At 39.4% G+C, this 21,839-nt stretch overlaps 3 protein-coding genes and 1 non-coding gene across 8 annotated transcripts; 2 read left to right on the top strand and 2 right to left on the bottom strand.

Annotated features, from left to right (window-relative positions):
- Window positions 1-1,343: 1,343 nt before the first annotated feature.
- trnae-uuc (transfer RNA glutamic acid (anticodon UUC)) lies at window positions 1,344-1,415 on the bottom strand. The gene has a single exon. It is a non-coding gene; the product is annotated as a tRNA-Glu (tRNA).
- Window positions 1,416-1,534: 119 nt separating this feature from the next.
- Window positions 1,535-4,539, top strand: wbp4 (WW domain binding protein 4). 2 transcript variants are annotated; one of them, XM_077568984.1, is made up of 10 exons: window positions 1,535-1,692; window positions 1,852-1,924; window positions 2,005-2,067; window positions 2,284-2,407; window positions 2,509-2,685; window positions 2,797-2,864; window positions 3,287-3,362; window positions 3,584-3,786; window positions 3,860-4,080; window positions 4,168-4,539. In XM_077568984.1, the coding sequence occupies exons 1-10, from the start codon at window positions 1,589-1,591 to the stop codon at window positions 4,364-4,366; spliced, it is 1,308 nt and encodes a 435-aa protein (XP_077425110.1). In that variant the 5' UTR covers window positions 1,535-1,588; the 3' UTR covers window positions 4,367-4,539. The 2 variants fall into 2 exon arrangements, with proteins under 2 accessions (XP_077425110.1, XP_077425103.1); XM_077568977.1 differs by having other exon boundaries at window positions 2,482-2,685.
- A 64-nt stretch (window positions 4,540-4,603) lies between these two features.
- Window positions 4,604-20,076, bottom strand: mtrf1 (mitochondrial translational release factor 1). 3 transcript variants are annotated; one of them, XM_077569012.1, is made up of 10 exons: window positions 19,812-20,076; window positions 12,654-12,716; window positions 8,209-8,306; window positions 8,034-8,115; window positions 7,460-7,567; window positions 6,154-6,326; window positions 5,962-6,079; window positions 5,748-5,884; window positions 5,408-5,506; window positions 4,604-5,326 (listed from the first exon to the last, which is right to left on the bottom strand). In XM_077569012.1, exons 4-10 carry the CDS (start codon window positions 8,092-8,094, stop codon window positions 5,201-5,203), a joined length of 822 nt encoding a protein of 273 aa, XP_077425138.1. In that variant the 5' UTR covers window positions 8,095-8,115; window positions 8,209-8,306; window positions 12,654-12,716; window positions 19,812-20,076; the 3' UTR covers window positions 4,604-5,200. The 3 variants fall into 3 exon arrangements, with proteins under 3 accessions (XP_077425138.1, XP_077425124.1, XP_077425133.1); XM_077568998.1 differs by lacking the exons at window positions 12,654-12,716; window positions 19,812-20,076 and adding an exon at window positions 8,465-8,845; XM_077569007.1 differs by lacking the exons at window positions 12,654-12,716; window positions 19,812-20,076 and adding an exon at window positions 8,465-8,845 and having other exon boundaries at window positions 6,229-6,326.
- Window positions 8,934-11,983, top strand: ccdc122 (coiled-coil domain containing 122). Of its 2 annotated transcripts, XM_077569036.1 has the most exons (8): window positions 8,934-9,085; window positions 9,335-9,444; window positions 9,596-9,988; window positions 10,055-10,171; window positions 10,236-10,309; window positions 11,165-11,244; window positions 11,582-11,689; window positions 11,757-11,983. In XM_077569036.1, exons 1-8 carry the CDS (start codon window positions 9,061-9,063, stop codon window positions 11,780-11,782), a joined length of 933 nt encoding a protein of 310 aa, XP_077425162.1. In that variant the 5' UTR covers window positions 8,934-9,060; the 3' UTR covers window positions 11,783-11,983. The 2 variants fall into 2 exon arrangements, with proteins under 2 accessions (XP_077425162.1, XP_077425152.1); XM_077569026.1 differs by having other exon boundaries at window positions 9,596-10,171.
- Window positions 20,077-21,839: the final 1,763 nt, after the last annotated feature.

Genomic DNA, 21,839 nt, shown 5'->3' with positions numbered 1-21,839 from the left:
GATAGTGCCTGCAGTGCCACCGCCGGTCAGTGGCCACAAATATATTGCGTCGGTATTGAACTTAAGCACTACCATTGAAAATGCATGGGAAGAAGTTAAGGGCAGTTGAGGCTCAAGACCCAGGCCAGGTTGTGGGTTTGATACTCTATCCAGGCTACCATGATCTTTGCATGGCGATCGGAAGATACTTTGACACCAAAATGAACCACAAACGGGTGTATGTATTAATTCCACTCGAGCAACGTGAAATATAATTTTACCGTTGGTTATATAATAACATTAATTTGTATGCTGAAAGATATTATAACATTTTTAATACCTATTTTCATATATCAACTATTGTTACACATCATGAACATTTTAATTTTTCATATTAACCTTGTCGAAGTGTCTTGTGTCCTGAGCAGAGCACATGATGTTGACCTCGTATGGCCTGGCCTTAAGCTGGGACATACTGTTTAGTCTAAAAAGTTCCTTCTCAGCACTTTGTGCGAAAACACATTCAGCCCTCGAATCAGAATTTGAAAAAACACACACACACACACATTATTTTCTTCATCAGTCAAGGCCACCGTAAATTTGGTTCAACTTGTTTGTGAGATGTTGTTATGGGGAAAAGTGGATCCTTCAACTGTGTAACATATTTGGTCCCAAAAAACACACGCCGAAATCTGACCTTGTTCATGCCACCTGCTCTGGAAAATTACTGAGGTATGTTTAATCTGCAAATGAAAGAGAGGGAGGTCCTAAAATTATATAAATCGCCCGACACCCGGAAGAGGAGGACATTCGACGCTCTGAAATTCCACGTTTTTTCAAGTGATGAAATCTGAAGCTTTGTATGTCCCAGAGATCTCTGATTGATTAAAAATCATTTTTGCAAAGGTGTATTCTTCTTACATCAGACCGATCCTCATTTTTGGAACACGCAAAGAGGACAAAATTCCTCAATTCTCTTCAATGCCCACACATCACGATATATGTCAATGAATATTGTTGTTGTTTTGTTTATTAGCTGATTTAATCAAGACGCAACATTGGACTACAATGACGACAACAATCTTCCACGACAGGATATCAAATTATGCTTATAATTATGCTGTTCTTCGAGGGCTCATATGACTGTGAAGCCATATAAATGTATGATTGCCAGTTTGCCACTCTATACACGACAAATTGATGGATAGCAAAAAAAAAAAAGCTTTTGATAAATCAATGTTGCAAAATTTTAAGACAATTTATGATTTTTTAGGTTTTAGCAACAAAAAAAAAACCTGACATGCACATAATTTGCTTTCACGGGGCACACAAAATGAAAATTTTCTACCGAGACAGAAAAAGTGTTCCCATACCGGGAGTCGAACCCGGGCCGCCTGGGTGAAAACCAGGAATCCTAACCGCTAGACCATATGGGAGATTGGAAAAGTTGTTTTCTGGCTTCTTTATAAAGACTGGACAGTGATCACGGGGCAAATTCTGAAAAAGGCTGCGTTCTGTGTTTGTGAAAGTGTGAGGCGTAACTTTTTTTTTTTTTGCACCTAATTACCCATTGGCCGTGTAATGCCCCAAAAAGAATGTGACTGTTTAAATGAGGAAGTATTGTAATGACGTCATCAGCAAGGGACAGCCCGAGTCTGTTTTTCTTTGTTTTAACTCACCCTGCCTTCTAATCACACTCAAATTCTATCAAATGTAAGTACCCACTCTGAGATACTCGACATTTATGGTCAAAATGACCTTGGGCTACGTGTAGTTTTCAAGGAAGCATATCAATCTTTATTCTTGTCGTTAGCCACATAGCTGTCAAGACTACAACGAGTAGCATACTAATCCGTTTACTTTTCTTTTCAGGGCTGATTACTGGAAGTCACAACCGAGGAAATTCTGCCAATATTGCAAGTGTTGGATTGCGGACAATAAGCCCGTAAGCGAGCCTCATTTAGTTTATTTTTTTGCCAAGGGCATGTGATGCTCACAAGTCTTCATGTTTATTTTGCATTGCAGAGCATCGAATTTCACGAAAGAGGGAAAAATCACAAAGAAAATGTGGCGGCCAAAATTTCCGAGGTATTATATTTTTTCCTTCTATTTTAACGGTTACTGGATCAAGTGACACTTGGGTAAACTTTGTTGGCAAACGAACAGCTAAGAAAAAAAATGTGAGTTTGGGCATCACCCTCCTCATTGCTGGCACGAGAGATAAGAACCCTGCTGATAAATCTAAATTCGTATTGGCTACCCTCAGCTGTTACTTTTCCACATTTGATCTATCTGCCCCTGTAGATCAAAAAGAAGAGCGTCCAAAAAGCGAAGCAAGAGGACCGAATGTCGAAACAATTTGCAGCAATGGAGGAGGCTGCATTGAAGGCATATCAGGATGACCTAAAAAGGATGGAAATGGAGTCAGGTAACAGCGTGTTGAAAATACAGACGGCTCATAAAAGATCTCTTTTCTTGACTGCAGTTATTTTCTTGTGTCAGCAACGGGTTCTTCTGTGCAAACCACAGTACTGCCCAAACCTAAAGCACCGCCTCTGGTACTGTGCGAGCCACCACCACATTGCAAAAAATATCAAAAGAAACCAAGAAAGTCTTCTGGCAAGCAAAACAGAACGCAGAGTTTGTGTTGGGTTGAAGGCTGGACAGATGATGGACACGCATACTATTACAATACAGTAACTGGAGGTGAGAATAATCAGTAGGTTTTTTGTTTGTTTGTTTAAAGTCCTATCGTTGTAAATGTACTTCTGTCAGATTCACTGCTTGGATCTATGTTTTTTGTTTTTTTTGCTGCAGACTCACAGTGGGACATACCTGAAGGCTTCCAGGGCAACTCGGACTTTGTGCAGCATGAACAGCACAAGGTTACATCGAGATATTTTGCTTTTAAATGAGAGCTGTGCAATTAATCGAAATTCAATTGCAGTTTCAATTATTAGACTCCAAAATTACAAAATTGGCATAATTGTAATTTAAAATAAAAGATTATTGATGGTAATTTTTAGTTGTTTAAATGTATAAATTTGTACCTTTTTTTGTTTAATGACTCATTTAATAAATCTTGTTTGGCCCAAAATGACCTTTTTTCACAATTATAGTGTTTCAAAGAAATGTATTTTTTTCTTTTTCTTTTACACACGTTTGAACATTTTTTAAAACAAATGATTGTGCGAATCGTGATTTCAATTATCACCACATTAATCATAATTATTTTCTTCATAATTGAGCTATTCTAGATGAGCCTTTTTAAGAGTGCAATTGATCTTACTGCTTTCTTTTTGCCTAGAGCTCTTCAGGTAGTGCTTGGATGGAAGCTGTCAGCCCTGATGGATACGCATATTGGTACAACACAGAAACAGGAGGTTTGATCTCGTCATGTGCACATTTCTATCACACATCAATGCAAGTAGTCTGCTCATTTCATCTCCAGTCACATTTCTTAACATAATCGCCCAAGTTATTTTTTTCAGGAAACGCACACAAAAATGAACCATTTGCATCACGGGGAGATGATTTCGGCAAAAAAAGTATTTTTTGCAAACAAAAAATACGACGTAGGCAATTATTTTGTCTCACCTCTCAGAGTCCAGATGGGAAAAGCCAAATGACTTCCGACCCAATGAGACCTCAGAATCCATCTTGGCGTCTGGCAGTGAAAAAGCACAACAGGAGGAGCCGACAACTTCAGGAGGAGACGACGGCTTAAATGAGGCTCCGTTGTCACAGGACACACAAGTGACTCAACAACCGAACCTGTCGTCCGTTGTCACAGAAAATAGCGCAAGGGTACGAATCATTCCGATGGAGATCATCAATTTGCTTCAGTCTTGTATTCAAACTTCCTTGTGGGCTATTTCAGAAAAGAAACGCAGAAGGGGAACCTTCAGGAAAAGAAGAAGAAACTCAAACGGGCAACAATATGCCTCAAGAGGAGGTTAAGGAGCAGAAGAAAGAGGAGGTCCAAATCACAACGGCTCAACCTGAAGTGAAAAAACAGCAAGAGGTGGTGAAAGCTAAGAGGCCCAAATCACTGAACCCGTATGGCGCTTGGGAACAGATCAAGGAGGAGAAGGATCCGTAGTATGTGTGCCGTTCCTACTTGTGGCATGTTCAAACGTTGACACGCTTCATTTCAGCAACTGGTCTCGCTCCTCTTTTTCTCCTCAGCGCCAACGTGGACTTGCAGTTGCCCCAAATACGAGAGGAAGAGGTTGTCGTGACGGAGTTGCCGCCGGAACCCAAACCCAAGTTCAAGGAGCGCATCATTACCTCACTGGGAGTGGAAGGCGGAGCCACTTCATTCAAGAAAAACAAAACACACAACGGAAAATCCAGAAGCTTTCGACAGAGAGACAATGATGACTAGCAGCAAATTTTTTTCTTCAGTTTCCTGAATTCTAATTGAATCTGATTTGGTAGCTCAAGTTCATTCTAATGTTGCTTTTCAACATGTTCAGGACGATAATGATTTGTTGTGACCAGCTGAGGTGTCACAATGACAACTTCGGAGTCTAATAAATAAGATGCTTTTACACAAAATGTCTTTCAAATGGTCCCCAATATTAATTTTCACAATTTACTAACAACAAAAGCTCTCAAGATCTAAGGAAAAAATTTTTAATCACAGGCATCGTGAATGTACAATAAATAACAGAAAAATATATTTACACAAGCAAAACCCGAAACTGATGTAACAATAAATATTTGCAGTGTTACAACACCTCACGTCCATTACAATATTATTTAAAAACTATCATAGGGCTGGGCAACAAATCAATCAATCAATTCAATTAATCATTTGAAAAATCCAATCGTTTCCAAAAATTTGCTAAATCATGAAATTGAGTTTTGTCTTCCGGATTCTTAACAGCTGTTGTTTTGATGTTCTGTTTCATGATCCAGATGTTATTGTGAGTTGTAAAAGTGGCAGAATGCTGGATGGGGGCTTTACAACACACGTTTACAAGAATTACTTCATTGTGGCATTTAAACACCAACTATGAATGTTAAGTTTATGTTCAAACTGATTTAGAATCAGTATACATTTATTGTTGTCTAAACATTTTGCACAGGAATCATTTTTGAATAAATGTTTGTTGGGTTTATCAATTAAAATGGTAATCTTCCTGAAGGGGGGGGGGGTGAATTTTTGTCCGTATCGCCCATCCCTAAACTATCAAAGGTCAAACTTGACAGCGAGTCAGTCTGCAAAAGCGTTACCACAGTTTCCGCTGTTCTCCACCAGGTCCAGAAGCTCCTCCCTTTCCGCATGTTCAAGTACGACGCTGACGAGGTCGTCCAGCGCCTCCCCTCCTTGCATGAAGTCCTGACGTGGATTGCGAGAACATGCGATAAATGTGAGCCGCGTCCTAGTTTGGGTCACTTTTTTACCGTTTCAGGAGCAAACCTTAATATCTCTGCAAATGTAGCCAATCCGGTGGTCCGTGACGCGATCCTGGCTGAAGTTGTAGGTGCGAATCCTCTCCGACTGCGAGCGTGTTCCCACCTGGTGTGAAGAGACGTGGCTGGCTGTTAATCCAAAGTTACAATCGACCTTTGAACTAAGGTTGATCCATTTTTGGTTGTGTGGTTTTTAAAAGGAATTAATTATTAGTTCACCACTAGATGGCACTAGGGATCACTGAAAGGCCCTTGAACCATATGAAATGTGGTAGTAGAAAGTTGGAAGGGGCGTGTCGCAGTTCTGCCCTTACAAATGGACTTTTCTTTGCCAGGAGGCCGCTTACCTGCTGCTTACGTGCCAAAGTCTTTTTCTCAGTCTCTTTACCCATCATGCTCTGGTAGAGGCGGGCCTTCAGCATGCGCATGGCCGTTTCTCTGTTCTGCAGTTGAGAGCGGCTCTGTTGACATTCCGCCGCCATACCTGAGGGGGGAATATTGCAACGACAAGAGGAGAACGTGAACGTGTGGAGAAACTTGACAGCTGTTGGGATGTCATACCTGAGGGAAGGTGAACAATTCGCACGGCGCTATCAGTTGTGTTGACACTTTGACCCCCAGCACCTCGAGATCTGAACGTGTCAACACGCAGATCTTTCAGGTCGATGCTGATATCCACCTACAGCACACATTAGCTTTCAACTGGATGGCTATTAACGGAGCTCTTGAAAGTGAGAGCTATTGAGAAGTTACGTCAGCGGGCTGAGGCAGGATGATCACGGTCATGGTTCCCGTGTGGATGCGTTGCATCCTGGAGGAAAGGCCCACCTCCGGAATCCTCTGCACCCGGTGTGTCCCCCCCTCGTGCTTCAGATGTCTGTACACGTTCTCTCCGGCTATCCGCACGGACGCATGATGCAAACCACCTGAGGAGGACGCCGTGAAAAGTTCAAGTCTCCGGCGCATCTTGGTGGGCATCCATTCAAATGTCCTCAATCCATTCGATTTCCACTCACAAGAGTTCAGTTCGATTCGATTCACTTCGGTTCAATCCAATATTGATTAATTTGGGAACATCAATTCTTCTTAAATGTCAAGGACGTAATAAAAACTCCACAAATAATCAATTCCTAAGTACATTTTGTGGAGGCAGTAACTGGTCAAATGATTTAGTTTCTTAACTCATTTGCTCCCAAAAACGTATAAAAATGTTCCATTTTAAATATTACCATGCTCCCTAAAACGTATTTATACGTTTTTTTTGTTTTTTTTTTAATGCTAGAGCATACAGAAGGCTTTGAAGCAGCCTCTGAACTGAAGAGAACGCTCAAAGCAATGGTACTAGTTACATAAACTGCCAGCAGATGGCAGCAGAGTATAAAAGATCAGCCAGGGCCATGTTGCAAAAAGGCTTTTCCCAACTGATTTGTGAATAACGATGAAACTTAGCTATATTCTAAGGCTAATTACTTTCAAAACGGAAAGAGATACAAATATACTTTTTTCCTGATGAAAGAAGAGACTCTAATCTTTCTTTTGGTCGGTTCCATGTTTTGATAGTAATAGAACATGATATTCTTTGGGCCTTCCAAAATCTGTCAAAATCCAGTAAAACAGCAGGGAGCGAAGGGGGTTGCTTCAGTCAAAATGGCTTCAAGTAAATGAGTTAATGAAATTAACAGGTGTTATCATCAGTTAAATTGATATAGGCAAGGATGAGATTAAAATATATTCATAATTCTAATTTAATAATCGTAAATATAAACTTAAAATATTCAGAAATTTTTTGAAGTGCAATAAGTCAGGGCTTTCATAAATTTAAGAAAATACTTTTAATTTCATGTGAAAAGTAAATTGAAAGAAAACAGTAAGATGCAAAAAAAAAAAATCAGCCTTTAAAATTCTATTTTCTTTAGAATTTATGGGGGGAAAATTAGATATTTAAATAACCGATTCATGGTTTTATGAGTCAATATTTGGCTTGAAAAGGAAAATCGATTAGATATGGATTATTCAATTTTTTAAACCCAGCCCTACACAATATATACAGTACACATACCATATTCTGCAGGAGTGTAATTCAGCGTCTCAAAATCCCAGTTCTTGTAAGCGGCAAAACCCTGGTACATGTCAAACATATCTCTGGTGAATTGCTGACATATATCACCTAAAAATGTTAAAAAAAAAAATAAAAATACACAATTCAAATACATTTCTGATTCCACTCAAAAAAAATAATCTGAATATTTGGGTTTTGGGTGAAATTTCAGGATCAATCTTGCCTTATAATCTTTACAGGTGAACCTAATTTCTCTACACTTTTGAATGCACATGTTTAACTTTTCATTGCTTCACTACTAGAGCTGAACCTTGAAATGTTCACAACTCAAACACCCGTTGTGAAGTTTGCTGCTTATAAAAAAAAAATAAAAAATGGTGCAAAAAGTGTTGAAACATCAAACAGTTGGACATGAGCATTAAAATGTTTAGTGACGGCCTGTAAAGATCCGTGCATTTTAGGCTCATCCAACAATTCTACCCAAAAGCCAATAACCAATAACTTTTTCTGTCACGTGTGTGTGAGTGTTTAATGCAGATATAGATGAACCATAATGGGACTAAAACCCACAAACCTCCTGTTGTTCGTCCTGAAACAACCTCCAGCAGAATGTTACTAGAATCCAGAGGGTCCATCGGCAAGAGCGCTTTGATTAACTCGAGAGAACAAGACAGACAGAGAATATACACAACCGCTCCCAACTACAGAATAGTCTACATTTGATCATGCTTGTGGTCTTGTATGCTTACCTCTTTCTTTAAGGCTGAAATCCTTTCTGTGATAAGAGCTTCCTCTTCTTTCAACAGCTGAGCAAACTCATCACCTTCATCTTTGGAACCATCTTTGGCTACAATCACGGCAAAATAATGTCATCATAATATATATGAAATATATCAATAGTATAAACGACAACTTTGAGATTCTCCACAGATTAGACTAAAGTGCGGGTGATAGTAAGAGTATAGATCAATGCATTATTCCCCAAAACGGTAAACATCTACTCACAATGCGAAATGGAGTGAACTTCGTCAAGATCTTTCAGCGCCTGTTCAACACTTTGAAAGACATTTGCCAAAGGCAGCAGCTTAGTGTATTTCTTCACCATCACTTTCCTTTCAGCTTCACTAAGGTTTGCGCTGTGCAACTTATTGCTAAGAACTTGGTGAGTGGCCATGAGCCGCCGAAGATACGTCTGAACAGAATCGTTTTCGTACAAGGTTCCTACATCGCTGTGAAAGAGACGCCTTGTCGCCAACATTGCACCAGTGTGTCCTGAGATCGTCCTCCAACGTCCTCGTTTTAGGTTGTTGCAGGAAAAGACAGTGCGCAAGGAACAAAGACTACGAGAAAACATTTGACAATGCACTTTTTGGGCATCCGAAATCAATGAGAACAATCAAAACAGCGACTTGGTCTGCTTAACTAGAATTGAATGACAATCGCGACATGGGGCAGAAACACGGAAGAAGTTTGGGATATGACGCGCGGCTGCATAGCACTCTGGGAGTTGTAGTTCTATTGCGGACATAGTTTCCCTCTCCGCAATTCTAGTTAGTTTCTGCATTTAAAGTAAAAAAAGGGTTCACCTAGCTGATTTTAAAATGTCAGCTTCCCCCGCTTGTACAGGTAGGTGAGCAATGACAAGTTTAGCACACGCATTTTACAAATTTAATCATTATATTCCTTTATCTAAAAAAACAAAAACAAAAAAGTTTTCAATGCTAATACATCGCTAGTATCTAGTGCTAGCATTCATTTGTTTGCCCTCTAATTGTAAGGCAATTTTACATTGGACAGTGTCATTTACCCACAGCACACCTATATGTTTTAATTGGAGGCGGAAATGATACGTTGTTGTTAATATTTGACATTCAGGAGCTCAGAGACAATTATCAGTAGACCAAGCCCTGGAAAATATTAGCCAACATGACAACAGTGAGACTGAAACTCTACAGAAAGAAGAGGAGACTCTCAGCTCTCTACAGGTTCACCTTTCATTTTTTTTTACACAACATTTTATAAGTATATACTTTTTCTCAATATTTTTATTCACCTAATCCTAGTCAATAATTCATTTTAGTTGCAATGAAAAAAAATAGATCTTGCGCGTGCTCAAATGGTGAACACCTTTACCAGGCGACTCTATCAGATGTGCAGAAGAACAGCGATGAGGCTGAGAAGAAGCTGAGACAAACGACAAGAGACCTCCTTTTCATGGAGGATGACGTGGTACGTTTAGAGCAGCGAGTGCAGGCTGGACGTGACCAGTGTGCCTCCATCACAGCGGAGCACACCAAACTCCTGGAGCAAATAAGTGAGGAGGAGGAGAAGGCCAGCATGGCACGGGCTCAATTTCAAATCTATCGAAGAAAGATGGAGGAGCACATGCAGGCGGTGTTGCGCTCAGTGGGCCGGACTGATGCTTGCACAGAGGAGAAGAGGACACTCGTCCAGAAAGTAAGGAAGGCCAAGGAGGAGCTGAAGGAGGATCTAAAAAATCCACATGGAATCGAAGTCCAGTCGGCAAAAGTAAATGAGAAAATAGTTGTTGTTTTTGTTTACTTCCACACTAAAGCCTGGATTTTGTCTCAACAGAGAGAGATTGATGCTCTGAGAGGCGAGATTGGAGAGATGATGGCAAATATCGCAAAGAGGAAGGAAAATCTTCAGAAGGAGTTGGAGACGCAAGCCCTCATCAAGCAAGACATTGCGGTATGGCGAAAAGAAACTTTCAAGGCAATCCAATGTATTTCATGTTGTATTTGCACTGTTTTAGGGGCAAAGGCAGCGCTTTGAAGCTGTCAGCAAGCACCTTTCCTGTCAGATCAACAAGGCCCAGGTTGCATACAGGTAAAGATGAATATAGCATTGCAGCATTTTTATAAACACAACAATAGACACCAGGACTCAACAAGGGTGGCAGAAAAGTAGGGATAGACCCGTCATCAGACAAAAAATTAGCTGACGGCCGATAAAAAGTCCATTTAAAACCATTTTAATCTCAGGGAACTATTTATTTAATTTTATTTAAGAAATGTGAAAGATTTTACATTTTGGGGGAAAATATTTACTATAGAAAAGTATAGACAACTATGGTATTTACTTGTTTAGGTTTCCATTTACATTTTTAAGACGAACTGGTAACCTTGGGCAGATGCGTATTTAGCCCGTTTTTGAAAGGGAACAATAGCAACCCCAAAATTTTGGACTATTTATATCTATATATATATATATATATATATATATATATATATATATATATGTGTATAGAGAGAGAGATTTTACTGTGTGTTCTTTTTAACAAGCTGGAAACTTATAGTTATAATATATATATATATATATATATATATATATATATATATATATATATAAAAACCATAGCATTTAAAAGTAAAGTGAAAATGGTTTCATCCAACTCGACCCCTCCCGTCTCTGCTTTTTCATTCACGGGGTATGTCGGTCTTGTCGAGTGGAATTAAATGTTCATGACTTACACCAGGATGCTATGTAGAAAGTTTCTTACCTTCTACCACTCAACACCAAGACATTATTTTCATTACTAGTCTGTGGTTATTTGCTCCTCAATCATGTTGCTACTTGGGGGAGTTTATGAGTGTTTTATTGGGCCTATATTGTCTTTACCAATGTGGTGACAAGTTTTCATGGATGTCCTCATGGAGCGATATCTGTCCCTGACCTATACAGGGACATTTCCAAAGACATCCACCACACGGAGAGACGGAAAGCTGAACTCCAACGGCAGCTGGGATTATCAAAAGACTCTGGTCAGTGCTAAATCAATACAGTTCGTGCTTCCTGTCGGGATTTGGACTCATCAATAGCTCAGGAGTTGTTGCCGCAGTGAGCCAGCAGAGGGCAGCAGTGGCAAATAAATGTGTAGAACAGCCACACAGACATGACTGGACAATATTCCTTGTTCAAACAGATACTGAATATACATTTATGTAGACATTATTGCAGTGTATTGTAATAGCTCCCTAGCCCCGCCCCCCCCTCCACGCCATGTTAGCGATGCATCACATCATCCCGACCACGACGGTCGTAACAAAAGCTTCAACTGTCGATATGTTTTGGTACACGCTGTTCCCGCTTCCGCCTCAGCGGCTCGCCTGACGAAGGGCAACGTGACAATCCCGCTGCAGGCCAACAAGGGCGAGACTGCGCCACGCCAACCACATCTCAAACGCAAAATAGCCATCATTAATACAAGTAGGTAGCATTTATGTGCTGCACTGATCATAAGAGTTTCATTTTTCAGAATGGTTTCTTTCTCCAGTGGTCTTGCGGTATAAAAGAAAATAACGGTCGAGCCTGCCTGCCTTTGCACAACAAGTCCAATTCCACACTAAAGACGCACAAGTGGTCAAATATAAGTGTCACAAGTGGTTCTTTGTTTTATTATTTAAAAATGTGAAGATAAGTCAAGGATTCCCACGCTGAGGTACTATCCTCTTTTTTTTATTATTCCTGCATGTGTAGATTTGAAAATAAACATCAACTACATTCTCGCAGTAGTGTTCATTTTGTCTGCCATTTTTAAATTTAGTCTTAGTTTTTGTCCAGTTTCAATCACGCTTGATAGTTATCATAGTGAGTCAACCTCATCCCGCTTTTATTTAGTCAACCTTTAGTCGACTATAAATTTAGCATTTTAGTCTTTAATTTAGTCCAAGAAAACATTTTTTTCCCGTCTAGTTTTAGTCAACAAAAACTGTCAACGTTTTAGGCTAGTTTTAGTCAGGACAATCATGTATTTATTTTTTATTGTACATTTTGAACAGAAATAACTATTGAAGTCATGCAATTAATTATTATTATTATTTTTAAATTAATAAAAATAAAATTATTTCATTTTAATCGCCTGACTTTTTGACCTTTTCTAAACTCGAATGTTTTGCACATTTCAGGTTGGTCCACAAATGTCACCCGAAAAAAAGTCTGCTAGGCTAACGGCAATGAGGAAAAGGGTTATAGAAAATGGCCGCATGTAAATAGGGGACAGATTGTTATTTGAATTTGATGAATGAACAGAAAGTACATCTTTACAGTGAGATCTCGCAGGCATCCTTCTGGACGTCATGCATGACTGCAGTTCCTTTTGAAAATGTTGACCAAATTCCAATTTCAGCTGGATTTTCCAAATGGGTGCAGCTCAAATCAACCAAACCTTTACCGGTGAATTGAATTGTTCCCGCTGCTCCTTGTTAGGCTCCGTTGCAGCGTGTCAAGCTCTCACCTGAAAAAAAAAAAAAAGCCAGAAATGGATCCTGGCTTAAGCCAAAAACTTGACAGCCAATATGCATCATTAAAAAAAATGAGCTTGAGTTAATTCCAAACGAAAGAGAAACAGTGCTATAGATATACTATTAATATAAACAAAAGAATAACATAACACTATTATACTTAATATTTCTTATTTCTCACAATACCGATCAATCAGATCCCACAACACCAGATTCACAAATATTTTTTTTCCCCTCCCTTAAGCACCAACATACACCATAGTCATATGTTGAATTATTTTTTAGTGCACTTTTATACAGCATTATATTGAAGTGCTTTTAGGTATTGATATGAAAAGATTTTTTTTTTTTTACTGCATTGCTATGATGATGTGTTTGTGTCTGCTATGGATTTCAAGATGCACGATAGTCGTTTGTAGTTTTTAGGCTTGAGGGGGCACGTGCACTTTCGTTGTATATTTTTTGCAATGACAATTAAAAAAAAGTATCTAAAATGTAATAAAAGTGGCATCTTGATACGAAGGTGTTTATCGACATAGTTGAATAAGTTAAATGAAAAACTTGAATGGTATGAAAGGAAAGATGAATCTTCTGTCCCAGTTGATAACGCAGACAAACCGATTCCACAACAATGCGCAACATTTCATTTGGAAACGCAAGACATTTTGTTTTGACTATCTTTGCAGGCTGCAGCGTTAACCTCCTTCATCTTTCAGTTATCGCCATGAAAAAAATAATAATCCAATGCGGTCTCTTGGTCAAATATAAATGTTTGGATGTGTTGCACTACATTTGTCATTATTTAATTATTTAAAAAAAAAACAGGAAGTGAGTTCATGTTGGGGGGGACATTGGTATAGTCTATTCTTTCTATATGAATGCTGAATGACGATCACTTTCACTCCATCATGTTCTGTACGGCTGCGTGACGTGAGAACGCCGCAAATAAACCAAGCCACGTCGGGCAAAATACAAGATAAGAAGAAGAAGAAGATCATATGGTGTCAAAAAGTAGGCCAGCCAGTGGGAGGGGTGTGGTTTCCAGGATTGCAAAAAGCAGCTTGTTCCTGCCTGACGTCCTTACATGACAGACGGAACAGAAAAACGGTCAATTCTAAATGCATTTCAGGCGTCTATCGGTCTTTACGGAGCAACTATCTGCTCGGAGACGTACAAATGGAACCTGCAGCTGCAGACTCAAGTCCTGAATTGTGTCTTTACGTCAAACCATTTTGCATTTCTCCATTTTGTGGTTTTATTCAGTGGTGGTGTTGTTGTGCATGTAGAGGTCTTTTTACTGTGCAGATGTCAAGGATTCCGTTCCCGACCATTGGCCAGTACCAAGAGAAAATCAATGCATCGAGAAGTATTATTATCTCTTTTACTGCCAAAGACGTTAAATGATGTTCTGCAAAAACCTATGGAGGAGTGCCAAAGACGTTAAAAGACGTCCTCCCATTTTTTTATTTTTATTTTTTGAAACGGGTGCTGGGAAGGCTTGCGGAGCTGTCCTGAAAGTTTTAAGCAGGTCTCGTGAGCCTAATGACTATTTTTGGCCCCTAGAGGGCAGCGATTACTCTTTTGACAAGATCGGGTGGGCGTCAGTAGAGGCGGAGCTAGAGCGTCGAGCAGGAGATCAGAATGGAAAACAAAGGAAAAATGGCGGCCGGTCGCGAGGAGCTAACGCCAGACCCGTTTTTTTCAAAGACCAAAAGCATCGCTAAAAGAGCACATTGTTGACGACGATGATCTTCATCGATGATGAAGATGATGGTGACTCCGTGGTTGGAAAGCATTGACGCGGCAGTAGAAGACGTTAGATGGAGCTCGATGGAGGAGGGAACGGGCAATGGCGAGCGTTTGCAAGCAGCTCTACACTTACAAGACGAAAGGCATCGACCAACGCTAAAAGAGTACATTGACGACGACGATGATCATCATCGATGATGATGAAGGTGAATCCGAGCTTGACGGCGAAATTGGAACCGCTGACGCGGCGGCTATGACGGTGTCGTAACGCGGAGCGCAACCGAGCACGCGCAGGCGGACGTTCGATCGGACGACGGAGAGTGCCCCGAGTCCAATGCATATTCATCGGAGGAAGTGTGTACAGTCTGCTACTTGCTTTTTATTCCCCGGAAAAAAAGGCCGTCAAGAAAGTGTAACGTTTGCACGCAAAACGGACCAATGCGAAAGTGAAAGTAAACTGTTGTGCGAGTCCTGGCGTCTCCTTGCACGCAGGAGAGCGTTACAAAAGGAAAAACTGTATTTGAAACATCCACATAATTGTAAGTAGTACCACAGTTGCACACATTTGTAAATAGTTTGCGAAATTGTTTTGTCAAATTGTTACACTGTTGAATGGAAATAAACGCATTTTGCAATCAAAAAACACTTTTTCATTGTTGGTGAAAGCGTTTTACAGAAGTAAAGCACTATTTAGGTGTTTGTGGCATCATTCATGGACAAAAAGAAGTGTACAATTCACTAGAGTGCATGAAATAACATCGTTTCACAAAAAGCTGTTTTTCTCCATTTTTTGTTTCAAAACAGAGAATTTCGGTTAAAGTAACCATTTTCTATTGTTGATTACTGAAGAACGGAATAAGGTAGAAACAAACTTTTTTTTCATTTGGTAGTATGTGTGTTTCCATAGTCCAAACACAACATTTTCTGTGGACCTTGAAAGATCACTCAAAATGCTTAAATCGGCTGGCACTGGCGACGTCCCGTTTTTGAAAACGTCTGGCAGTCAAAGAGTTATTAGGGGTGTCAAAATGATTGCGTTCATTTTGAGTGAATTTAAAGTTCCTTAATTATTATTATTATTTTTAAACACGTTTAATGAGCGCTTCTTATTTGGAAAGCCTGTACTGGGAGGATTCCAGTTGCAACGCAGCGGACATGTCAAACTCAACATTTTGTAATAATAAATGTCATAATAATGCATATATTTGTGGAGACCGGGGCCAAGTTGTAGTTTACAATTTGAAAAATGTGCAGAATTTCATAAGATTCGATAGCTCTTAATATGAAAAGAAAATTGCACTGAGCTGTCTCCAACGTCTTACAAATGCAATGATGCCATCTAGTGGCAAAGAAACAACCTCAACTCAAGTCAATATCACGCATGTTTTTACAGTACAGTACGTCTTTTTAATTTTAACTCAAATTTATGAAATATTACGAAATTACTGTATCAATGGCTAAAAGATGCAGACATATTCCTATTAGTTTAACATTTTTTTCCCCACTTTTATGTTAACAAGAGTATGAAAACTGAAAAGAATATATTTTATTGTCCATTTTTTTAGAACATATATCAAATTTGTGATTAATCATGAGTTAACTACTGAAGTATTGCTATTAATTAAGATTTTAAAAAAAACACCTTAATTATTATATTAAGTAATTTCAGGTACCTTGACTTACAAGTTTACAAGTGACTTTTTTTTGTTGCCATATTGAACTAATTTAAACGCTATATAACTACAAAAAGGTTCACTAGTGCTGTATTGTAATTCAAAAACATAATAATAGAGAATGCAATGAAACGAACGGGTTTAATGAAGTGTAATTAAGCAGAAAATCAAACACACTGTACTACATTCATGTGTTAATGGTTGTCTTTAAGGGGTGTGGCCTTGTGACTGACTTCAGGAACCTCGCGTTAGTCTGGTTGGCTGTTTACGGAGCGGTTAGTTCCGTTTTTGCGCCTTGGCCATGCTCCTTGCGAGTGTTCTCATTTTGTCCCGTTCACGAAATGACTGAAAGCGCATCGGAGACGATTGCTCTCTTCTTCATTTTTCTTTTATTGACGGCAGCATATCGACAAATGAGGTCAAACTCAAATTTTAGCATGTTACACAAAGCATAAAAATCAACCGAGCAATGATTTCTCATAACCCGAAGAACTTGTAATATGAGGTAAAAAGTAGATAATAATGCTGTATGTGATTATGAAAGTACAATCGTCTGTATTGTTTCATGGCTCACATTTAATCCAAGCCTGCACCTGTTCTGACAAGTCGGATGAGTGTGCGTGCGTGCGTGCGTGCGTGCGTGTTGGCGGAATGTACGGATTGTGCTCGAACATCCTGTGCTTTCCCAGATTGAAGTAAGAGTGGTGGTGATGCTGGGAGGGGGCGGGGTCTGCCATATTGCATTGCCCACAACTCCCTTGACCTAAATATCGACTCCGCATGTATTTGTCTACTATCGTTCTTTAGTGTACGCCGCTGGTCAAAAGAGTGATCGATCACTCAAGACTTTATAACCTCCGCAAGGTCGAGGAAGTATTTAGATGAGTGTCTGTTTTTTGTTTTTTTTCTGTCTAATTGCGTTCGAGCAGGAGTACACAACAACTACACATCAGGTTGACGTTCAATTTTGTGTAGGGTCACCACATTACTTGAGAAAGAAGCCATCCATTATTTCCCTTTAATGCCCCCCCCCCCTCCCCGCTCCAAGATGCTACTGCCACATCATCACATTGTCACCCCAAAAAAAGAAAAGCATGTTGAATGATTGTGAATGTTTCTAATGCTTCCTGTGGCTGAGTGGCGACTGGTCCAGGGTGTACCCACTCATCACCCACATGATAATAATAATAATAATAATAATAATAAATTGGATTTTTATAGCACTTTTCAGAAGACTCAAAGACACTTTACAAAAATAAAAATGATAAAAACTAGAGTCAAAAGAAGAAAAAAAAAAGAGTTCTAAAAATGTAAAACTAAGAGATACATCTGAACAGTACATGTAAAAAAAAAAAAAAAAAGTAAATGTAGAAGAAACTCAGAAGAAACAAGACAAAGGATCAGCAAAAGACCATCGATGGAAGCTTATGTCGTCGTACATCATGTTAGCAATCTTCTTTGACTTTACACAATTAGAAGATAGATTTTTTTTTTTTTGCATTTCCTTACTTTTGCCTGTTTTATGGAGACGATTAAGACACCCGGTGGCTCGACAAGCACGAGCTTTTGTTCTGCCTTTTGTTTGCCCCCCCCCCGCTAACATGGCCTCCTCACGTGTCGCAGTCTCCTTGCCAGAAGACAGCGGACTGAAAACGTGAGCTCGGCCGTCAACTTGAGGGAGGGAAGACGTCCACCATCCATTTTTAGTGCTCATAATTTGACTATTTCATATTTAGTGGATTGTTTGGAAGTGTTCCGGCCTCCTTGAATTCTTATTTCAATCTTGCCACTGTCGTTTGAATGTGACAAGTGTCATTAGAAGAGAAATTGTGAAATCGCTTGGAACCTAACTAGGGATAGGCGCCGATATTGGCCATTTTGACAAATATCGGTATCAGCCTTTTTTTTTTTTTTTTTTTAAATAAATAAATCTGACGGCTGATAAAAGGTCAATCTAAAACCATTTTAATCTCAGGTTACTGTTTATTTACATTTTCAGTTAACTTTATAAGAGATGCTGCTGACCCTGGAAACCTTCTTAAACCTTCTGTTTTTGTTCATTTAAACAAAGTCATGTGAAAGTTTTTGATTTACGGTATTTTCTAATTTTGAGGGAAAAAATGACTGTAGAAAACTATAGACAGCGATGGTATTTACTTCTTTAAGTTTCCCTTTAACTATTTAAGATGTACTGATTACCTCGGAAGCCCCTGAACATTTTGTTAGAAATTTAAAGTATTGATTCAAATTTCCTCCATAGATTTGATTTTGATTAATAAGAGTTCAGTTCAATCTGATAGTGATTAATTATGGAACATCAATTCTTCTTAAATATCAAGGACATGATTAAAAAAAAAAAACACTACAAACACTAAATTCCAAATAAAAATTTGCAGAGGCAGTAACTGGTTAAATGATTTATTGTTATAATCACTTAAGTGTTACACAAACATTGACAACAGCATACATTCAATCATTGTAAGTAAAAATGAAAAAGATTCCGAAAAAAGTCAGATTTTTCCATCAATGTAAGAAAATACTTTTAAATTCTGAATTGAATTGAATGGTAAATAAAAAAAAAAATTTAAAAAGCAAGATACAACAACAAACACCAGCCTTTAAAATTCTATTTTCTTTTTAATTTATGGGAAAAAAAGAGATATTAAAAGAATAGCTTTATGAACCGATATCACACTCAAAAAGGAACATGGATTCGACACCGGTTATACGATTTTTTTCCTACGGCTCGGATTAATGGCACAAGCATGTTATTTTGACCCAACGAACGAATCGTGCTCTGCAGCATACGAGCAGGCTAGCCGTCTTGTTTTGCTTAATCTTCATCTTTTTTAGCGGTAAATGAATTCCCTCCACCTTGTCTAAGGCCAGTTCCTTATTTCGTTTACTTTAGAGTTCTCCACTCCAAACAATTATTATGCAGCATTAATGTCGCTGTGCCATGTTTCGCCCCTGCCTGTATTTGCAAATATGGAGCATGTTTGCAATGCGCTGACCCCGGGTGGGATAATCCGTTTTGTCATGTCAGGCATCTCGGGGTCCGTCCAGGGTTGAACCAGCGGGCCACCTGCTTGCTCAGCATCGTCAGCAGCTCAGCAGGAGGTCGGGGCCAGGGGATAAGAAGAAGATTTTGGGGCTATATGTTTATATGTCTGGGAACACTAGGTCATATATGTGTGACGGATCACTTATGCACGTGGCAGATTGCAGCTCCACACCGCTGTTGCTTCAATGCACCATCACACCCAGGTTGATCGGGGATGTTTGTTTTAAATTTAACAGTGTGACAAAGAGGCAGTGGTGAATCATCCAGTCTCGGACAAATACGAAATGACACTAAAAATCCTCGTGGCTCTGCTTTACATTGACAAAATATTTATATTCTAAAAAAAGAAGAATGCCATGTTTAGTGTTTCAGTTTGAACATTTGTTCATAGTAAACCGTTTTCACATTTAATTACAATAAAACAGAAAAAGAAAACCCGTTTACAGAGCGTCCGTGAACGCATCACACGCATCGTAACGTGCGTCACTGCATACAAACATGAATGGCGGCCGCGCTGAGCCGCGAGCTAGTGCCACATATACAGTCAAGAAAAACGACAAACACCATGAGCAATAAAACACAGCAAAAAGAAAAACATTTACCTGCAACACGGTGTGACAAGGAAGCAGTGGTGAATCAGCCAGTCTCGGACAAATACGGAATCAATCTGCGCAACAAACGACCGGTGGAAGGTTAAAATTTAAAATAAACTTAGTAGACAAAACGCCACTTTGACGTCAACAGAGAAAGCAATGTGGGCTCATAATAGTCAAAGGGAACTAGATGAGCACACCATAAAGTAGTGCAAGTGAAATAATACAATATAATCATTAACTTATCCGGACTTCCTCGAGAAGCGACTCACCACGCTGTATTTCCGTAGTTCTGACCGAATCTACGGAGGCCTGCGAGTGCCACACCGCTTGCCGTTGTGTCACTTCCGTCATAATTCCGTTACAAAGGAATGTGCACATAATGTACATCAGTGATTCTCAACCTGCGTGTTATTAAAGATCATGAAGCGTGGAAATGATCCAATTTCCCATTATTGGTCTAAAAAAATGATAATCTTATTTACTACAAATCTTATTTTGTTTGTCTATCTGCTAGCGACATATTGAGACAAGCAAAACACTTAAATTCTCTTCTACTAAATGGCAAAATTACAAAAACCTGTGAATTCACTTTTTGTGATGTTTTTTGTTTGTTAATATTAATGGAGTTTTATTTTATTATTATTATTATTTTTAAATGTTGTCCCATGCCTCATTATAAATCGGGAAACACTGATATCCTGTAAATGATGAACTTCGTGCTATTTGTGACACAAGCATTAAGGGCGGATGATCTGCGTGTGATACTTTACGCCTCCGGACGTCTTGTGCCTCACGGCTGCCCCACACTTAAAGAAAACAACCTCCTTTGTCAATGAAGTGGGATTTGCGAAAGTGCCGTCTGGACAGGAGGGCAGAAGAGCCCCCCCCCCCCCCCACACACACACACACACACATAGCCCCCCCCCCCCCCCCAGTGTCTGATCCTTGGAGCAGATTAGACCAATCTGTGATTGTCAAGGAAGAAGAGGGTCACAGTCTGTCCTATAGGGAAGACCAAAGTCAGCACTTGGATTAGGGACTATTTTGGGGGACTGCATGGCTATTTCAGGATAGTACGATGGGGCAGCATTTATTAGTATTATTTGTTTTAAATGTCACTGAAGTTCTCAACAAATTGGGTCAGAATGCTTTGTAAGAGGTGGGACAATCACATTTATGGAAATCAAAGCCATTGTTGTATTTCTATTGGAATTTTGGTCTTCGTTAGCTAAACACTGCTATTACTGCATTCTGAACACGGTTGAATGCTGCCGTTTTAAATATTTAAAGGGGAAAAAATACAGCATACAGAGCAGCCTTTGACATTTGACCTTTTTCCTAGGAACGTTTTTTCTGCTCTGCTTGTGTGTTCTGCACATTCTGGTCCCACAATTTAGAACTTGAATGTAGACAAATAGTCAAATAAGTGACATTACAAATAAATGTAATTGCCAACACGTTTTGAATCATTTCAAATCAAATAATACATTCGTATTTAAATGAGCTCTTGATAACAGCTCAAATCCAAACATGCCGTCATCGTGTGCTGAGGCGCGCCCCCGCTCAAGAAAAGAGTGAGCACGTCCACGTGACATATGAACGGGGGCGTGGCCAGCACACGTTTTCCGTACGGGGGCTTGTTCCTATGGAGCCAATCACAAGGATCCGGACTGTGACTACAGTGTGTACATATACAATGACCCAGTGCGCATGCGTATAAAGGAGCAGTACATGGACTGGGCTGTACCAGAGAAGCCTTGGTGGCAAAGACATTGTCTTTAAATATAAACTAATAAGCTGTTTAAATATATATTGCGTAAAAATTGTCAACCAATCAGAGGGCAGACGGACATTTTGTTATGCTACAGCCTCATTTTAAAATCTCTCTCTCTCTCTCAAAATTCTACACACAACACATCATAATCAGTTTTTGGGAAATGTTCACTTTTTTATTCTTTCCAAAATATAACACTAAGTCTCAGCTCCTGAACAAGACATTCATTCCCACATCGACACAGTGTCTTTGTGTATTTG

This window comes from Vanacampus margaritifer, chromosome 1 (assembly GCF_051991255.1).
Source record: "Vanacampus margaritifer isolate UIUO_Vmar chromosome 1, RoL_Vmar_1.0, whole genome shotgun sequence".
Classification (NCBI taxonomy): Eukaryota; Metazoa; Chordata; class Actinopteri; order Syngnathiformes; family Syngnathidae; genus Vanacampus; species Vanacampus margaritifer.
Note: the sequence above shows the minus strand (reverse complement) of the source record. Positions and strands in the feature narration are given on the sequence as shown.

Bases quoted from the DNA above. Each gene is read 5' to 3' on its own strand.
- mtrf1 (XM_077568998.1), bottom strand. From the start codon at position 8,813: ATGTTTTCTCGTAGTCTTTGTTCCTTGCGCACTGTCTTTTCCTGCAAC. The intron at 6,080-6,153 runs GTAACTTCTCAA...TGTGTGCTGTAG, and splicing joins TCCTGCCTCAGCCCGCTGAC to GTGGATATCAGCATCGACCT. The intron at 5,327-5,407 runs GTTTGCTCCTGA...AATCCACGTCAG, and splicing joins ACATTTGCAGAGATATTAAG to GACTTCATGCAAGGAGGGGA.
- ccdc122 (XM_077569026.1), top strand. From the start codon at position 9,061: ATGTCAGCTTCCCCCGCTTGTACAG. The intron at 9,086-9,334 runs GTAGGTGAGCAA...TTTGACATTCAG, and splicing joins AGCTTCCCCCGCTTGTACAG to GAGCTCAGAGACAATTATCA. The intron at 10,310-11,164 runs GTAAAGATGAAT...TGACCTATACAG, and splicing joins AAGGCCCAGGTTGCATACAG to GGACATTTCCAAAGACATCC.
- wbp4 (XM_077568977.1), top strand. From the start codon at position 1,589: ATGAGGAAGTATTGTAATGACGTCATCAGCAAGGGACAGCCCGAGTCT. The intron at 2,068-2,283 runs GTATTATATTTT...CTGCCCCTGTAG, and splicing joins TGGCGGCCAAAATTTCCGAG to ATCAAAAAGAAGAGCGTCCA. The intron at 4,081-4,167 runs GTATGTGTGCCG...TTTTCTCCTCAG, and splicing joins AAGGAGGAGAAGGATCCGTA to CGCCAACGTGGACTTGCAGT.